This window comes from Hyla sarda, chromosome 6 (genome assembly GCF_029499605.1).
Source record: "Hyla sarda isolate aHylSar1 chromosome 6, aHylSar1.hap1, whole genome shotgun sequence".
In the NCBI taxonomy this organism is placed as follows: domain Eukaryota; kingdom Metazoa; phylum Chordata; class Amphibia; order Anura; family Hylidae; genus Hyla; species Hyla sarda.
The window spans coordinates 135,560,243-135,578,007 of NC_079194.1; the positions used below are offsets into that span (position 1 = coordinate 135,560,243).

General features: G+C 42.1%; 1 protein-coding gene across 2 annotated transcripts in view; it reads right to left on the bottom strand.

Annotated features, from left to right (window-relative positions):
* CACNA2D2 (calcium voltage-gated channel auxiliary subunit alpha2delta 2) overlaps positions 1-17,765 on the bottom strand; it is a 283,654-nt gene that overhangs the window by 26,301 nt on the left and 239,588 nt on the right. The window contains exons 10-26 of one of the 2 annotated variants that reach the window (XM_056525125.1): positions 16,969-17,068; positions 16,639-16,797; positions 15,068-15,175; positions 14,901-14,979; positions 14,773-14,822; positions 14,477-14,566; positions 14,296-14,379; positions 13,160-13,243; positions 12,960-13,034; positions 12,724-12,795; positions 12,574-12,645; positions 12,366-12,427; positions 11,281-11,357; positions 9,059-9,079; positions 2,221-2,281; positions 1,704-1,801; positions 1,384-1,474 (exon numbers count right to left, since the gene is read on the bottom strand). In XM_056525125.1, coding sequence (XP_056381100.1) covers positions 1,384-1,474; positions 1,704-1,801; positions 2,221-2,281; positions 9,059-9,079; positions 11,281-11,357; positions 12,366-12,427; positions 12,574-12,645; positions 12,724-12,795; positions 12,960-13,034; positions 13,160-13,243; positions 14,296-14,379; positions 14,477-14,566; positions 14,773-14,822; positions 14,901-14,979; positions 15,068-15,175; positions 16,639-16,797; positions 16,969-17,068 — 1,383 coding nt within the window. The remainder of the gene's footprint in view (positions 1-1,383; positions 1,475-1,703; positions 1,802-2,220; positions 2,282-9,058; positions 9,080-11,280; positions 11,358-12,365; positions 12,428-12,573; positions 12,646-12,723; positions 12,796-12,959; positions 13,035-13,159; positions 13,244-14,295; positions 14,380-14,476; positions 14,567-14,772; positions 14,823-14,900; positions 14,980-15,067; positions 15,176-16,638; positions 16,798-16,968; positions 17,069-17,765) is intronic. The other variant, XM_056525126.1, reaches the window with a different exon arrangement.

Consider the following 17,765-nt stretch of genomic DNA (forward strand, 5'->3'; position numbering starts at 1 on the left):
CCCAAACAGCTTGGCTGAGCTGCTGGGATTGTTAACCCCGCAAAGTTGATTGCGGCGTTTAAAGGGTTAATGCCGGGCATCGGCCTGATCAGTGATGCCCGGCCTTAACGTTCATTCCTGGCTGCTGATAGCAGTCGGGACTCACCGGGTTTGGAGCAAGCTCAACTCGTGAGCCCGCTTCAAACCAGGTAACGGGACCAGAGCGTACAGGTACACCCTCGGTCCTTAAACACCAAAGACCAAAGGCGTACCAGGATATACTAGAAGATACCTGTATTTATGAATTTCTAACAGAAGAATGCAAAAAGCATTAAGAGGGGTACATTAGAATATGAACATTTGTCCATGTTAGATGTAGCAATAAAAACAAGGAGCAGTTATAACCTCTCTTAGGATGAAAATCAAACTCAATATGTAGTCCATAAAAATATGTATAAACCTTTAGGTAGAACGCACCTTAAAGTGATATATATGGGCACTCATGCATAGATACCCCCTATCCATGATAGAAACAACAAATGATAATAACAATTTTTCAAATAAAAGTTCATTATACAATGAAAGAGAAAAAATATATATTCCCCTGATTTAATACTCATAGATTGAAATAGGCCAAGTTGCCACCCTGGATTTGGAAAGCTCATTGTCCAAGGTAAGTAGCCCATTGGGGCTATTAACTAGTCAATGTGTTGCCCATTCCATAAGAAATGAAGACAACAAAATTCTAACAAATCTCTCTTATCATTACACAAATGTTCGTATCAGGCAAAGTCTCTCATCTCAAAAATCCTCTAATATAAAAATTATAATTTCCATGAGTGTGAGTCGCTTTTTAAAACATGCCAGCTTTTCTTGATGTATGGCTGTGCTATGTTTTTGGGCTTTCTGATGAGACAGCACCCTTATTAATTTGGTGGTGCCCACCATACTTTTCATATGTTTCAGATGTGATAACTGCTCATATTGTATTGTGATTTTTCCCGGATCTGAGCTGATCCGACAAATCAATCACCCACAAAAAAAAGTGCATGTCATAAAAAAAAAAACTTTTGATATGTTGAGACATATCATTAGTTGTGATTGGTCGGGGACTAAGTGTTCAGACGCTGATTGATGAGAACAAGCAGGGAGAAGTGCACACTTAGCATGATCTCTCCTTGCTCTGTGTCACATGACCAGGACGGATGGAAGTCTGTGGGGAAGTTCTGGTCTCATAGACACAATCAGATCAAAACCAATCAACAATTTTGACATTTCCCTATGACATGTCAAAAGATTTTTTTTGACAGATACACTTTAAGTTCTGGTCAACTATTTCGTACTAGGTTCATCTGTTTATGTGATTGCCTGGTGAGCAATGTCAGTCATATAAATTTTCCTTACGTGAGAAGGTCCTTATCCTTCCAGACTTTGTCAGCGAGATCTCGTGTAATGCCTGTATCCAAGATCAGGTTATGCAGGAGAAAGCTGTCACCTGCAGAAAAAGATAACTATGTTATGTTATACCCATTATCATCCCCCATCGACCTCCATCATCATTACAATCATCCATCATATCAGCCTCCACTAGCATCTGCTCCCATTATTAATTCCCCATCAGACTCCATTGTCACCACCATCATCCATGACATCAGTTTCCACCATCCTCACCATTGATCATTACCACCATCATCCTCTGTATATCTTCCCTCTACAATACTCACACTGCTTGGAGTCTGGTGTCACTTTTTCCATTAGTGAAATGAAATTCAACAAGAACTCTGTGTTGTTTTCTGACTGTTCCAAGTCCTGGCAGTACTGCCTGCAAGCGATTGTGGAGATGAGGTGGGAAGGAGAACATCAGACAGGAGAATGCAAGATATGGAGAAGACAGGACAGAAAGAACCAAAAGGACAGGAAAACAGAGAGGGAGGATGAATAAGGGGAAAAAGCTCCAACCACTGACAACCTGAAGAATGGATGGCAAGTCATCCATCCCAGATTTATCAATTGGCTAAGAGAAGGAACAGGAGTGTGCCTTAGGAGTCGTGGTGGAGCTCTAGTTCCCTTATTTGCATTTGAAGAAATAATATAGCTGCCTTCATTTTTAGGAAGCTACACAGGTGACAGGTTCCTATTAAGGTAAATGACCAAAAGTTTTAACAAGAATGTTAAGAAATGAAGCAACGAGGAGAAGACACTTAGGTGGTCCAGCAAGATGCACTGTGATGGTCACGTTACCTTGGAGCCAAGAACACTCGACCTTCAGACTCAAAGGTATTCGGCATCAGAGACTCAAAATCTGTAACAGATAAAAAGAATTATCCAGCAAGTGAGGGGAGAGATCTATTCTGTCCACATGAGGGGGGGGCCGTGTGCTTCTCATATAATGGTGATATGTGGGGGATCCCTTGCGCTGTGTGCTGGGCACTATGATCTGCTCTGCAAGATATATGGGATGAGGGGATCTGGCCACAAGGTTTAGTAAATAACCTTCAGGTGAAACAATGGAAGTCAATGAAGTGGAGAGAAGATGAAGAAGAATTGCCCAAATGTTAAGGAATGTATCTTCATAATAGAGTCAAGCAACCTGGGGCTCTCCAACTGAGTTTGGTAAGGCAAGGTGGAACTTGTGGTTTGACAGCTGGGGAGTCACAGAGTGCTGCTGCTGAGATGATGGTGCATGGGGATGGAGTAAGACTTTGTATCTCTGGAGTGGGAAGAAGGCCAGCCCCTTGTACTTAGAGCCACCAAACCTGAACTCTCAATGAGCACTGGACAGTGTCCTACAATGGAAAATACAACTAAGCCAGGGAAATGTTGCAGAACCTGCTGTTCTTACTTTCTCTGTGGCATTGCTTTCCAACATATTAGGCAATATTCTGCATGTGACTATCCAGTACACAAGACGACTAGTTTGGATTACTATACCCTGGGTACTGGTCTGTGTAATCCTGACCTCAAGGTCCTGAGTCTGACAGCAAGGCAAGGGAGACAACTCCCGCTGACTTGCATGTTTTCTTGTCTCCTCTGCATAAGGCTGCAGACATAGACTTATGGCATTTATCTTCTGCCCACTGGTAAAGTAGAATTTCCCTATCTGTCCTGTATTATTTTCTATTGTGACAGCCATTTGTTATTCAACCCTGGAGCAAGGTTTAGCTCATGTTATTCATATAGCTGTATCTGTCATGTGACAACACAAACCAAAAATGTGCTGCACTGCATCCTTAAAAGGGGTTGTTCGGTAAAAAATATCTTATCCCCTATTCAAAGAATAGGGGATGAGTAGCTGATCACAGGGGGTCCGACCACTGGGATCCCCACAATCTCAGAAGGAGACCCCAGCTCTCAGTGAGGAGCTCATGCTGTACACTGCAAGCCCTCCATTCATTTCTATTGGAGTGCTTAAGAAACCAGAGTACAGCACTCGGGCATCTCCTACGCACCCATAGCAGTTTACAGTACACACTCTTCACTGAGAGCCAGTGTCCTGTTCCAGAGATGGAGGGGGTCCCAGTGGTCGGACCCCTCACAATTTACTTATTCCCTACTCTGGGATGAGATAGTTTTCACTGGACAAACCCTTTAAAGAGTACCTGTTACCAAACTAAACTTTCAATATATTGTTCCTTATGTAATTATAAGACACTATTTACTTGCTGATAAAATTCTCAACCTTTATATGTTTTTAATGTGATTGAAAAAATGGCAACTAGGTGGCCCTGTTCTGTTCCCTGCCGCAAGTCAGTTAATATGGTCTCCTTCTGGCCTGGCAGGAGACCAAACTCAGGAAGTGCGTGCGGGGCATGGCGAGGCACAGCTCTTAAAGGCTTCAGTGACATTACGCCTGCTAGGGAACGCCCACTTTCTCCTGCCGGGAGCTCACACAATATGAGCAAGGGGAAAGGTATGATGATACAAAGCTTTTTAAAGCTGAGAAAATAGTTTTAAAGGAAGGAGGGGAGTTAGGAGTAGTTAGGGAATATAATCTGAGTTAGTTTAGAAAATATGGTTTGATGACAGGTTCTCTTTAAACTTTAAAATACACAATACAATACTGGTGGAGCAGTATTGTTGGTCTACCGTAGCAAAATGTAAACTGTAGTAGTATACAAAGAAAGGGAGCCCATAGGAAGGATCAATTCAGTTCTCATATTATGTCTGTTTCCCCTTCATGCCCTTTCCATGAGCCTCGGGTCACATCCCTTCCTTCAAGGCTTAGTTCCTGAAGATGGAAATCCAGCAGAAGTATTTACCACAGAATAGTAAAAGGGACAGAAGCCCAGGGTTGGACCCCCTCTTTAAGGAACCACAGCAGCTGAATAATCTGATTTGTGTGTGATCTTTGAGGTCTTCCCGTGTTTTTTTTTTACCACTGCAGCTTTAGTGAAATATAAAAAAAAAACTGCAGCGTGTCTTTTATCTGACAAGAATTAGGGGAAATTTCTACTTTCATATAAGATCATTTTAGTTCAAAAGTAAAAGGTTTTATTTGAGTTAAATAAGGCCAGTTTCAGATGAGCGTATTATGAACAAAGAATCATTGGAATCTATTCCTTTTAGTGCATGCATGAGACAGAGAAACATAGTATTTATGTCTGCCTCATTTTACATATAGGATTATTCTACAAAGTAAGTTTTTAAGATTTTAAGGTACAACTTATATTATAATCCAGAGCTTTACACAATATTTTGCTACTGGATTTACTGTGTGCATACATTACATTACTTATACTGTATTGATAATTAATTATATCCTGTATTATAATTCAGAGCTGCACTCACTATTCTGCTAGTGGAATCACTGTGTATACACATCACATTATTTATACCAGTGGTCTTCAAACTGTGGCCCTCCAGATGTTGCAAAACTACAATTCCCAGCATGCCCGGACAGCCGTTGGCTGTCCGGGCACGCTGGGAGTTGTAGTTTTGCAACATCTGGAGGGCCACAGTTTGAAGACCGCTGATTTATACTGTATTGATCCTAAGTTACAGCCTGTATTATACAAAAACACACAAAACACCAACTGCCGAAAGGAAACTTACGCAGATACCTGGGTGCAAAACCCCTTATTCAACCCCCACTTAAACTTATATACTTAAATGATAAAACTTCACTTTTAGTATGGTGTAGTAAAACAATGATTCCAGAAAAATGTATTATTAAAACTCCAGCTTCTGTCCACTAATGTACATATACTGCTCTTACCCGAGAGTCAGAGAAAAACAACTTGCCTCTACACCCACAAAGATGTGGCTAATGCCACGAAACATGTAGGGTATGCAAAGTGGTTATTGTTCTATATCAGTAACAAGTCCACATGCGAGTAGTGTCTGCAGGGGCTTTTCGTCCATTAGTGGACAGAAGCTGGAGTTTTAATAATACCGTTTTCTGGAATCATTGTTTTACTAATCACCAATAAAAGTAACGTTTTATCATGTAAGTAAACAAGTTTAGTAGGAGGTGGTTGAATAAGGGGTTTTGCACCAAGGCATCCATGGAAGTTTGGTGTGTTTTTGTATTTATGGTACCCCAGCCCTCTTCTTGGGCATCCTGTTAAGATACATACTGTATTATACTTTAGAGCTGCACTCACTATTCTTCTGAAGGGGGCGTCACTGTATACATTCATTACTTATCCTGTACTGATCCTCAGTTACATTCTAGAATAAACTAGAGAGCTGCATTCACGATTCTACTAGTTAAATTGCTGTGTGCATACATTATATTACTTATCCTGAACTGATTCTGAGTTATATCCTGTGTTATACTTCAGACCTGCACTCACAATATATATACATTCATACTACTTATCTGGTACTGATCCTGAGTTCCAGTCATTACTATACTTAACTTGTACTGATCCTGAGTTACCTCCTGCATTATAATCCAGAGCTGAACTCACTAGTCTGCTGGTGGAATAAATGTGTACATACATTACATTACTAATTCTGTACTGATCCAGAGTTACATCCTGTATTATAATCCAGAGCTGAACTCACTAGTCTGCTGGTGGAATAAATGTGTACATACATTACATTACTAATTCTGTACTGATCCAGAGTTACATCCTGCATTATAATCCAGAGCTGAACTCACTAGTCTGCTGGTGGAATAAATGTGTACATACATTACATTACTAATTCTGTACTGATCCAGAGTTACATCCTGTATTATAATCCAGAGCTGAACTCACTAGTCTGCTGGTGGAATAAATGTGTACATACATTACATTACTAATTCTGTACTGATCCAGAGTTACATCCTGCATTATAATCCAGAGCTGAACTCACTAGTCTGCTGGTGGAATAAATGTGTACATACATTACATTACTAATTCTGTACTGATCCAGAGTTACATCCTGCATTATAATCCAGAGCTGAACTCACTAGTCTGCTGGTGGAATAAATGTGTACATACATTACATTACTAATTCTGTACTGATCCAGAGTTACATCCTGCATTATAATCCAGAGCTGAACTCACTAGTCTGCTGGTGGAATAAATGTGTACATACATTACATTACTAATTCTGTACTGATCCAGAGTTACATCCTGCATTATAATGCAGAGCTGAACTCACTATTCTGCTGGTGGAATAAATGTGTATATACATTACATTACTAATTCTGTACTGATCCAGAGTTACATCCTGCATTATAATCCAGAGCTGAGCTCACTAGTCTGCTGGTGGAATAAATGTGTACATACATTACATTACTAATTCTGTACTGATCCAGAGTTACATCCTGCATTATAATCCAGAGCTGAACTCACTAGTCTGCTGGTGGAATAAATGTGTACATACATTACATTACTAATTCTGTACTGATCCAGAGTTACATCCTGCATTATAATCCAGAGCTGAACTCACTAGTCTGCTGGTGCAGTTACTGTTTACACACAAGGCACTGGGGTTATTGTCTGTATTATACTCTACAACTAACCTCACTGTAAATTCTACTGCTGAAATGATATGCTGTAAAGGAGGCCATACATTTTCAATAACTGTCGTTCATTTGGGTGACAATTACCTCTTCTGACTTTTCCATACACGTGAACATTTGGCATGGCCACATACCCTCTATGAGGAGGGCTAAGCTGTAACCAGAAAGGTTATCCCTCTCAGAACAATAGAGATGGGCTTTAAAAATCCAGCCAACCCTTTTCTTCACTGACATCATTGCCGGTGAAGAGTTGGGAGGCTTCCATACACCTTAGATAGTTGGCCAAACGCACCAAGGTTGGAGAGTTTTGCTGACTCTAGCATAAGGTGTATGGGCACCTTGACTCAGGAGTAGTATAAGTAATGTAACATACATACACTCTGCTGTTTATGGAGACTCATTATTTGTATATTTATATATGAACTGTAAGTAGGGTGGTTACTTTTTGAGTCTGAGACTTTTTTTTTTTTGTAGAAGTCAGAGTTTGTGCTTGTGTAAGTCATAGGAATGAAGACAACTTACCTCTTGAGACTGTGGTAGTCATGGTTTCAGCAGTGTGTGCTACATTCACTGTGTGGTTGCGTGTGTGTACATACAGGAGTGACAAAGCTCTTTTCTAAGCTGGTGGGTGGCCGATTCCCTTAGATCTTAGTAAGTGCCCATTAGACATGCAGTAAGTACTTGGGTGCTAAGTTCAACTGGACCATTTAGGGAGCACAGAAATACTGTGTTCAGGCACCTACAAAGCCACACTGAGATACCCAGCAAATCAGTCCAAGCATACGAGCCACCCAGACAGGAGGCACAGTGCATTGTGGGGGACTGGGAAGGCACAATCTAATACTTCTCATAGATGCAGGCATAACTGGTAAATTATGCCCATGGTAACCAGGTCAAATTGCAAAGAAGGATTAAACATATGACTGATGTAAATATCGGAATTTATTTTTGCAAGTAGATTGTTCTTTTCTCTCTTAGTGATTTGAAATTGCCACAAATTTACCACCCACAATGCACTGGGGTGCACAGCTGTGGGGTGGCCAGGATACACGCATCTGATTGGACTGTTACCTTCTAATAGGGGTCAAGGTGAGGGAAGGGCAAGCGATGATAGGAGGGGTGGTGGTGGGGTTAGAGTATTATTACAGAACACTACCATTGTTTCATCAGCATTGCCAATACAGGATCACTGGGAATCAGGCAGAAGCTGCAGGGGTCCGTGCTGGTTTGGACAAGCTTTTTCTCTTGAACCCAGTACAAAATGAGTGAATAAAAACACCCACCCCCTGAAAATGCAATGATCCCTGGTATGGTCTATACAGCACTCAGCACGGCCACCTCCCAGCTTGTGCTGCAAAAAAGAAGGTGGAAGGAGTGAGAGGAATGGGAGGAGACGGGTGTAAACGGGTGTAACCAAAACTAATACCCATTCATGATAACTAGATGAAGGCCACAACTCCATCGCAAGTGGCCATACAAGGAGAGGCAGCAAGGCATATGAGGAGTGAAGTGGACGGAGACACCCGGTAGGGATGGGTAATAAGACATTTGTGCGGAGAGAAGGGAGAATGGCTAAAGGAAACAGGTGGGAACTTACAAGGAGACAGGAGGACGACAGGAGGGCAATGAGGGAACAAGAAAAGAAAACGGGCGGAGACATCTGAAGAAAGAGGAAGTCAGAGAAGAGTAAGGAGCAAGAGGGATTGACCATTACTTGCCTGATTTAACCCCTTAATCACCATAGCAACATTGGGCCAAGAACCAGCTGCCGTCATGTGCACACACATTCTCTACATATATATATTGGAATATATATATATATATATATGTAGCTGCTGCTGGCAACACAAGACTTATTATCACAGAGGGATCAGAGAAGGCAGTAATATAAGGAGGACGAATGCAGGAGAAGGAGGAGGAGGAGAGATGGACAAGGGTCTCACTTCATCCCAAGTGGTGGAGATCACAAAAGGAGGTCTGGGGGACTGACAGGAGGGTACAGACAGGAGGAGGAGTGACAGGTTCTGTGAGGTGGTAGTAGGCATTACGGGCAGGGTGACGGGCAGGCAGGCGGGTGGGTGGTGGGTTGTGGGGCAGGAAGATCTATTGCTGGAATATACTTGCCCTTAGTTTTCTTGTTTGGATCTGTGAAAATCCACCAGAGAGGCAGAAAAACAACACAAAGAAAAAGAACACAAAAGAAAAAGAAGGAGGAACGGGTGGAAAGGAGGAGGCATTACAAACAATATTTTATTCAAGAGCGGATTGAATAAAAATATTGTATCTCATAATTGTACTGAAACCAAAACAGAAAATAAATCTTGCAAGAAACACCATGAAACATAAGCAGCAAACGAGAAATGGAGAGAAAGAAAAGAGTTGTAGAGTAAGAAGAGAAAGAAAAAGAAAGGAGAGGAAGTGAGAGAGAAAGAGGAAGAAAAGAATAAAGTGAAAGAGGAAGGGGAAGGACCAAAGAGAAGAAGACCAGCAAAGTGGAAGAAAGAAAAAAAATTGCAAGGAAGAGTGAAAAAAGGAGAGTGGAAGGAAGAAAGAGGAAAGACCAGTGAGGAAAGGAAAAGAGAATTAAGAATAAAGAGATGAGGGAAGAGAAAGAGAAAAGACGAGAGAGGGAAATAGAAGTAGGAGAGAAAAAGGAGAGAGGAAAGCAGAAAAGAGCTGACAGAAAAGGAAGAAGAGAAAGAAGAGAGAACTAGAAACAGAGAGAAGGGGAGAAAGAAAGAAAGAAAGGAAGAAAGAAAGAAAGGAAGAAAGAATAGAAGGAAAGCAAAAGTGTGTGTGTGAGGGGAGGGGGTGACAGGAGAAAAGAGAAGAAAGAAGAAAAGATATACAGAAATGGAGAGAATAGAAGAGGAAAATAAGAAGTAGACAAGAAAAGAGAAGAAAGCGCAGAATAGTAGAAAATAGAATGATAAGTGTGATAGAGGAAAATACAGCATGAGGATTCTGCTGCAAGAAGAAGAAATTGGTGTTGGTAAGGAGAGAGAGCTGGAGAGAGAGTGTAGGGAAGTACTGTTGAGAGAGATAGAGTGTAAGAGAGAGGGTTGAGAGTGAGAGAGAGAAAGTGTAAGAGAGAGCAATTGAGAGAGGTAGAGTTTAAGAGAGGGCTAAGAGAGGTAGAGTATAAGAGAGGACTGAGAGAGGTAGAATGTAAGAGAGTGCTGAGAGAGAGTGTAGGAGAAAGCTGTTGAGAGAGGTAGAGTGTAAGAGAAAGCTGCTGAGAGAGGTAGAGTGTAAGAGAAAGCTGCTGAGAGAGGTAGAGTGTAAGAGAAAGCTGCTGAGAGAGGTAGAGTGTAAGAGAAAGCTGCGGAGAGAGGTAGAGTGTAAGAGAAAGCTGCTGAGAGAGGTAGAGTGTAAGAGAAAGCTGCTGAGAGAGGTAGAGTGTAAGAGAAAGCTGCGGAGAGAGGTAGAGTGTAAGAGAAAGCTGCTGAGAGAGGTAGAGTGTAAGAGAAAGCTGCTGAGAGAGGTAGAGTGTAAGAGAAAGCTGCTGAGAGAGGTAGAGTGTAAGAGAAAGCTGCTGAGAGAGGTAGAGTGTAAGAGAAAGCTGATGAGAGAGGTAGAATGTAAGAGAGTGCTGAGAGAGGTAGAGTGTAAGAGAAAGCTGCTGAGAGAGGTAGAGTGTAAGAGAAAGCTGCGGAGAGAGGTAGAGTGTAAGAGAGTGCTGAGAGAGGTAGAATGTAAGAGAAAGCTGCGGAGAGAGGTAGAGTGTAAGAGAAAGCTGCTGAGAGAGGTAGAGTGTAAGAGAAAGCTGCTGAGAGAGGTAGAATAAAAGAATACTGTTGAGAGAGGTAGAGTGTAAGAGAGGGCTGAGAGAGGTAGAGTGTAGGAGAGTTCTTAGAGAGGTAGATTGTAAGAGAGTGCTGTTAAGGGAGAAAGAAAGAAAGAAAGAGAGAGAGTGTAAAAGAGTTCCAGATATAGGTAGAGTATAAGAAAGCTGTTGAGAAAAGTAGTGTATTAGAGAGAGTTGTTGGATATGGTGTATGAGAGTGCTGGCGATACAAATAGAGTGTAAGATGGTACTGGTAAGATAGGAAGAGACAGAGGAAGAGGCAGAAAAAGACAGAAGCAGCATCTGATTCAGAGATTAATCTGAATGAATCAAACTGAAAGACATTCATTATGATTCAGATGAACAGAGAAGTCTCATGCACACACCTCCCGGGCAGCAAGTGTCTGCCAGGCTCCGCATGCTGCCAACTTCTGCCCTCACCCCCAGACATGTCCCCCCTCAACAATGACAAATCCGGGGGATGGCCGGGGGCAGGCATGAGCTGGGGGACAGGAAAAGGGGACTCACTGGGATACACACAAGCAAAGGGGAAACTTACACTGCACCTGGAGGATCTGATCACTCAGATTAGCACGGAGGTAATAGGAGCTGTACAGAGGCAACACCAGACCCAGGCTGCCGGCACCAGGAGAGAAGGCGGGGAGGAGGAAAAGAGGAGAGGAGTGTGGGGAGAAGAGGTAAAGAATGGGAGGAGAGGGTCACATGAGACAGGGATTGTCAGTGAGCATGGGGATAAGTAAGGAGAGTAATGGAGAGAAGGTAAACAGCAGAAAAGCCAGATAATGGGGGTGGGCAAGGAACAAGGGGAGGAGGGAAAAGAAAATGTTACTAGAGGTTCAGAGCTCAGCAGCCAAATACTACATGTTACTGTGCACATTGCACTCCCATTACATCCTTTGAGGGACACTGCCCTGACTCTGCAGTGGACAGCAGCCCTAGTAACAATTCTACTCAATCATTTATCTGCTTTATTTCTGTAAAAGCTGGATGACAAACCAATAGACCTGAAAATGCACACCCCACAAGGGCCATTCAGCTTCCCAGGATCCTCGTCTGCCATACCATCGTATAATCAGGCAGTGCAGGTCTCTAGAAAAGCAGGGTGATAACCTAGAGGCAGCCACACTGGATAACACCCAGCTTTGACAGATATTTTTATGTTAAGGGGAACCCCGGTTATTGCATCGCTAGAAAGCAGTAGTCAGATGAAGATCTATAAGTCAAGCGAGGACTTCAGCCTGCAGCATGAGGACAGCAGCGGGGATGTCAGGTTACACTCAGACATGGTAATAAGACACACTTCTCACTAAACAACTATCTGTAGACTTGGATCTCCAGACACATTGCTGACACTCACACTGTAAGGTGTAAATTCAGGTGTAAAGTAGAATTTTCTAATTAACATCCCCCACCTCTGGATAAGGGTGATAACATTATAACTAAAGGCTGCCTCAGTCTGCAGGGTCCTGTCCTATACCTATACTTTCCCACAAGATGGCACCAGCACACTGGACTTTTGCAGAGAAAGGCAATATGGGAGTGCTGTGCATTTTGGCATTGTGACATCTTTAGCATGGATGCAGCCCCTGGAATGTGGTCACTAGGAGTCTTCACCAAGCTCACCTGTAATTAGTGCTGTGTATTGGAGCATAGGTGTAGGTCCGCTCTGTTTCATCAATATACCTCTGGGAGAAGAGCAACAGATCAATATGACAAAATAACACCAAGGCAACAACAAACCTCACTCTTCCCATGGTGCATGTCCCCCCTTCAGTGTCCCCACCATAAGTATCCATCATTACCAATTACAGTCCCTGCACCCATATCCTACCTCATCCAGAGATTTCACCAGTGTCCGGATGAACTGATGTCCTTCTAACCCATCAATCATTCTTCTTCGGATCTGGTAAAAGATGCAGAGATGATAAATATAAAAACAATGACTGGGTGCAGATGCAGGACACACAGGAGAGGACATCACCTCCTCTTTATTCTCATCTTCCAGCTCTGCATCAAGGAAATCCAGAGTGACCGGCTCCTGGAAGTTGATGACCTGCAAAGATGAGATGTCTGAATATAACATCACAGAAGCTCAGCAAGAAATGATCTGATAGCTCGCATATTATCTACATTGAAATGTATAAATAAATATGGACATCAAACTACTAGGTGTGGATATACAAGGCCCCTTGCAGAAACACATCTGCATTGTCTTACTTGAGGCTTCAGGTTGGGATGGAGAAGGACGTAGCCGTTCAGATCAATGGCAAACATGTAACCATTGGCCCCCAACTGTGGAAAGAGAACCCGGAAATTACAGCAGGAAACTATTTTACCCACAAGTAGCACTAACTAGTCTACACACAAACCTATCCCCATAGAAGGCCTTTAGGTGTGCCCTTCCCCCCATCACTTACACTATATCGTGGCGTCAGTCTCTGGATATCGTCCAAAGCAATGTCAATACCCATAACACCCAGAATTAGTTGATTCTGCCGGTTCTGAAAGAGAAACACGATGGCCCATGAACAAAAAAACTAGAGCAGAGAGGACATCAGCCATCAACACAGATGCCATGTGACATAACTCTGGGTCATGTGATATCACATTATCTAGGGTGTCTTAGCACCCTCTAAGGACTCTTGTTACACTAAGGTTTCAAATGGAGTGGATTTCCAACAATTGAGTTATTGGTGTAGTTCTGGAAGGGGGCTGGGTGACTACACCTGGACCCTAGAAGTTAAAGGGCCTAAAGAGCCTCCTGTCAGACAGCAGGTAAGGAGCACAGCACTACTTGTAATATTGGGCTTGATACAGATTCTTCATCAGGGCACCAAAGAATGGAAATTAATGTCTAGAGTTTATTACTGTATTCAATAGGAGCGGTATAAACCTGTAAGCAGAGAGCTCCCCTTGTGGTGGCTGCAGAAAGTCACAATTCTATCTGACTATCTATGTAACCAAAGAATAGTTTGGAATCAAATAGTGCTGGCCAACTTATTCTTTGGTTGTATTACACATACGGGGGAGTGGCTACCTCCATGTTGGCTCCTGCACCCCACCCACCTCTATTAGGTGTATATAAGGTGTCTTGGATGTTTCAGACCTTGCAATGCCTGTTGAACTGTTCACACAGAGGCATATTCATAGTGTAGGGTCCGTCCCGGAATGAGGTCACCTTAACGTGGTGGGACGGTCCACGCTATTTGGCCGCCAAATTCGCAAGCTAAGTACCTCATAATTTCATAGTTTCATATTTTCATTTATTGCACTACAGCTGTATAGCTTTTCATGTTCTATCTATATACTCATGTTTTATCTATATCTTTGTGCTAGCAGTGTGCTGCTGTATTCTCCTGTTGCTGACTATCTATGTAACTATTTGGAAGATTTGGAGCTCTGTATCAGAAAAATTTAACTGACTGAGAGAAATGTATATTTTATGAAATATTATTTCAGGATGATTAAAGTATGAAGGGAAAAAAATAAAAAAGAAGAGTGGTCAGGGGAAAGATAAACATCAAAACTGTAAACTACTCTTGTACTTCCTTACCTTACTAGGGTTTCCAGACTCATCAGGTCCAGAAGATGTCAGGTTGAATACAGGCAGTGTCCCTGTCACCACTAGACCCAGACCCTGAGAAAAATAATTAAAGAAAGAACAGGACAAGTGATGAAAGGGCACGATTAATAAAGACCGGATTGAACAAGTTGGAATGGGCTATGCTCCTCACCAGCGCATCCTGATAGACATTCGTCCATTGAACCTGCTTTGCTTCATTTCCAGCCAGAACCATTGGTCGCCCAAGAACGTCAAGATATTCCTGAGTTCCCACAAAAACAAGAAGGAAAGAAAATCTAATCATCAGACATCACAAACATTAATGGAGGCAACACCTCAGAAATATACAAGTCCTAAATAGTGGAATCCATTGGTTAATCTCTTAGAACTGTACCTCAACACATCAGACAGAACAATCCTAAGACCCTGATGTATCCCCAAATGCATGATGTGACATTTCCTTTGTACCTGAGTATTTATGCGTATCGCTCCAATAGATGGAATTTCAAAATAGTAACCTGTAAAAATGAAGATGATGAGATGCATGTTGGTGACACCATATTGTATTATATACAGAGCCAGGGGAACACACTCACCCTTGTTGGCGCAGGCCATCCACTGCAGGGGAGTGACGTCATAATTGTGCTGCCCAACTGAGAATGTGAAAACGCGAACCTGCGAGGAAAGAAGAGTGTGTGTGTCTCATTTATCATAACAAGAAGGAATATTTCATTCAAAATAAGAGGGTTACTTTAACACTTACAGTTTTGTTTGGCCAGTTGTACTTTTCAAAGACGTCCTGCACGCGATCCTCACCACCGTCCGTGAACATCATGATCATCTTATTACAATTTGCACGTGTGACGTTTGTCTGCATTAAGTTTATTAAAAATAAGGCATGTAAGACAGTGACACCTGCTGGTGATAGTAATGTACTGCATGTGGCAGTGACAACTACTGCTGCCAGTAATGTACCGCATGTGACAGTGACACCTGCTAATGACAGAAATGTACGGCAGGTACACCTGCTGATAATAATAATGTACATCAAAATCTCTCCAAAAGACTTTCCGTTTTCAGTTTCATTATATACTATACATCAGTGTTTCCCAACCAGAGTGCCTCCAGCTGTTACAAAACTACAACTCCCAGCATGCCTGGACAGCCGAAGGCTGTCCAGGCATGCTGGGAGTTGTAGTTTTGTAACAGCTGGAAGCACCCTGATTTGGAAACACTGATATACATACTGGCCATTTTTCAGAAGACCACCCACTAAAATATACTTTGCAATTCAAGTTTAGGTGGTTGCCTTAAAAAAAAATAAAGTTTAAAGGGGTACTCCGGTGGAAAACTTTTTTTTTTTTTTATTAACTGGTGCGAGAAAGTTAAACAGATTTGTAAATTACTTCTATTAAAAATTCTTAATCCTTCCAGGACTTATTAGCTGCTGTATACTACTAGAGGACATTATTTTCTTTTTGGATTTCTTGTCTGTCTGACCACAGTGCTCTCTGCTGACACCTCTGTCCATTTTAGGAACTGTCCAGAGCAGCATATCTTTGCTATGGGGATTTTCTCCTGCTCTGGACAGTTCCTGACATGGACAGAGGTGTCAGCAGAGAGCACTGTGGTCGTGACAGAAAAGAAATCCAAAAAGAAAAGAATTTCCTCTGTAGTATACAGCTAATAAATACTGGAAGGATTAAGATTTTTTTTAACAGAAGTAATTTACAAACCTGTTTAACTTTCTGTCATCAGTTGATTTAAAAAAATATATATATAATAAAGGTTTCCAACGGAGTACCCCTTTAAACTCACCTGGGGCAAGTAATAGGTGTGGGCAATATAAAAATCACACCTGAAAAAAAGTTTTCCACTGGAGTACCCCTTTAACTCTACTGCATGTGACAGTGACACTCTCTGCCGATAGTATTGTACTGCAAGTGACCATGACTCCTGCATGTGACAATAAGGGTATGTTCTCACTACAGAGTGTGAACGGAATCTCCGCTTGCGGAACTCAGCAAGCGGAGATTCAGACTGGCAGCTGGCGGCGGCGGTAGGACCGTGCGGCACTACGCCGTCACCATTGACGGCTATGCAGTGCTCGCGGACTTCCGTGCAAAGAATGAACATGTTCTTTCTTTGCACGGAACAATTTCATCGGCGGCTGAAATTTCGCAGTGTGAACGGGTCTCACAGAAGACCCATTCACACTGATGGTAATGTTCACTGTGCGGACTTTTGCTCGCGGAATTCCGCGGGGATTCCGCAGTGTGAACATACCCTAAAGGTTCTTGGTGAACTGGATGCCTGACATTTTGTGTAACTCACATTCTGTAGCTGGCTAAAAGCATATTCAAATCCAGCCTTGTAGTCTGTTGTTCCTCGTGCAACCATGTCCTGGACGGCTTCTTTGATCACCTTTTTATTTCTCACATTGGCCTGGACCAGCTGTCGGAAGCAGGACACAGGCTCTGCCTTCTCGTGAAACTATGGAAAATGACAATTTAGAATATAATTCTGCATGAAATAAAAGTTCCATATTCAGTAACACATCTGTCCCTTAGATTTCATGACATTATGAGGGGAGGAAAGGGGGGGGGGGGTTTGGTGACTAGTACATATGATGCAATATTCTACAGCGAATGTAGGGACACTTACCGAAGCCACGGTCACATAATCATCATCAGACAAAGTATCCAACATCTCCATGACTGATGTTTTCATAAGCTTGAGGGTGAGACCGCTCACGCTTCCACTCCTGCAACACATATATATATATTATATATTATATATTCACCCCCTGAATCCTAAACATGTATCATGCAAACCAGAAGCCAAACTCAGCAGTATATACAACAATGAGCGATTCTGTAGCACCTTCACCGCTTCCTCTCTCCCTGTGCATGTAACAGTCTTAGGCTGCATTCACACCACGTTTTTGCAATACAGTTCCCATATCAGGTTTTTGATGAAAAACGGATTCCTCAAAACCTGACTAAACTGTATCAAAACGTGTGTACAAATTTCAACTCTTATACAGTTAAAAACTGTTTACGGTTTGAAAAATTATGTCCGGCTGCATCTGTTTTGTAAGAAAAAAATGTATACGTTTTTAACTTTTCACTCCATTTTGAATAAAGTTTCACTTGTTTGATTGAAATTCCAAGAAAAAAAAAACTGTGCAAAGTCAAAAAACCGTATGGGGAAAACTGGATGGAACCATACGCACATACAGTTCTGTACGGTTCCCATTGACTCCCATGTTAAAAAAAAAAAAAATGTATACGGTTTAATACAGTTTTTAACCAGGACCAAAAACCATGGTAGACTACGGTTTTGGGTACGGGAAAAAAAAACTGACAAAACCGTACAGGATGCAAAACGGACACAACCTGATGCATCTTTTGGCATACAGTTTTCAATGGAGAGTCAATGCATACGGTTTTCAATACGGT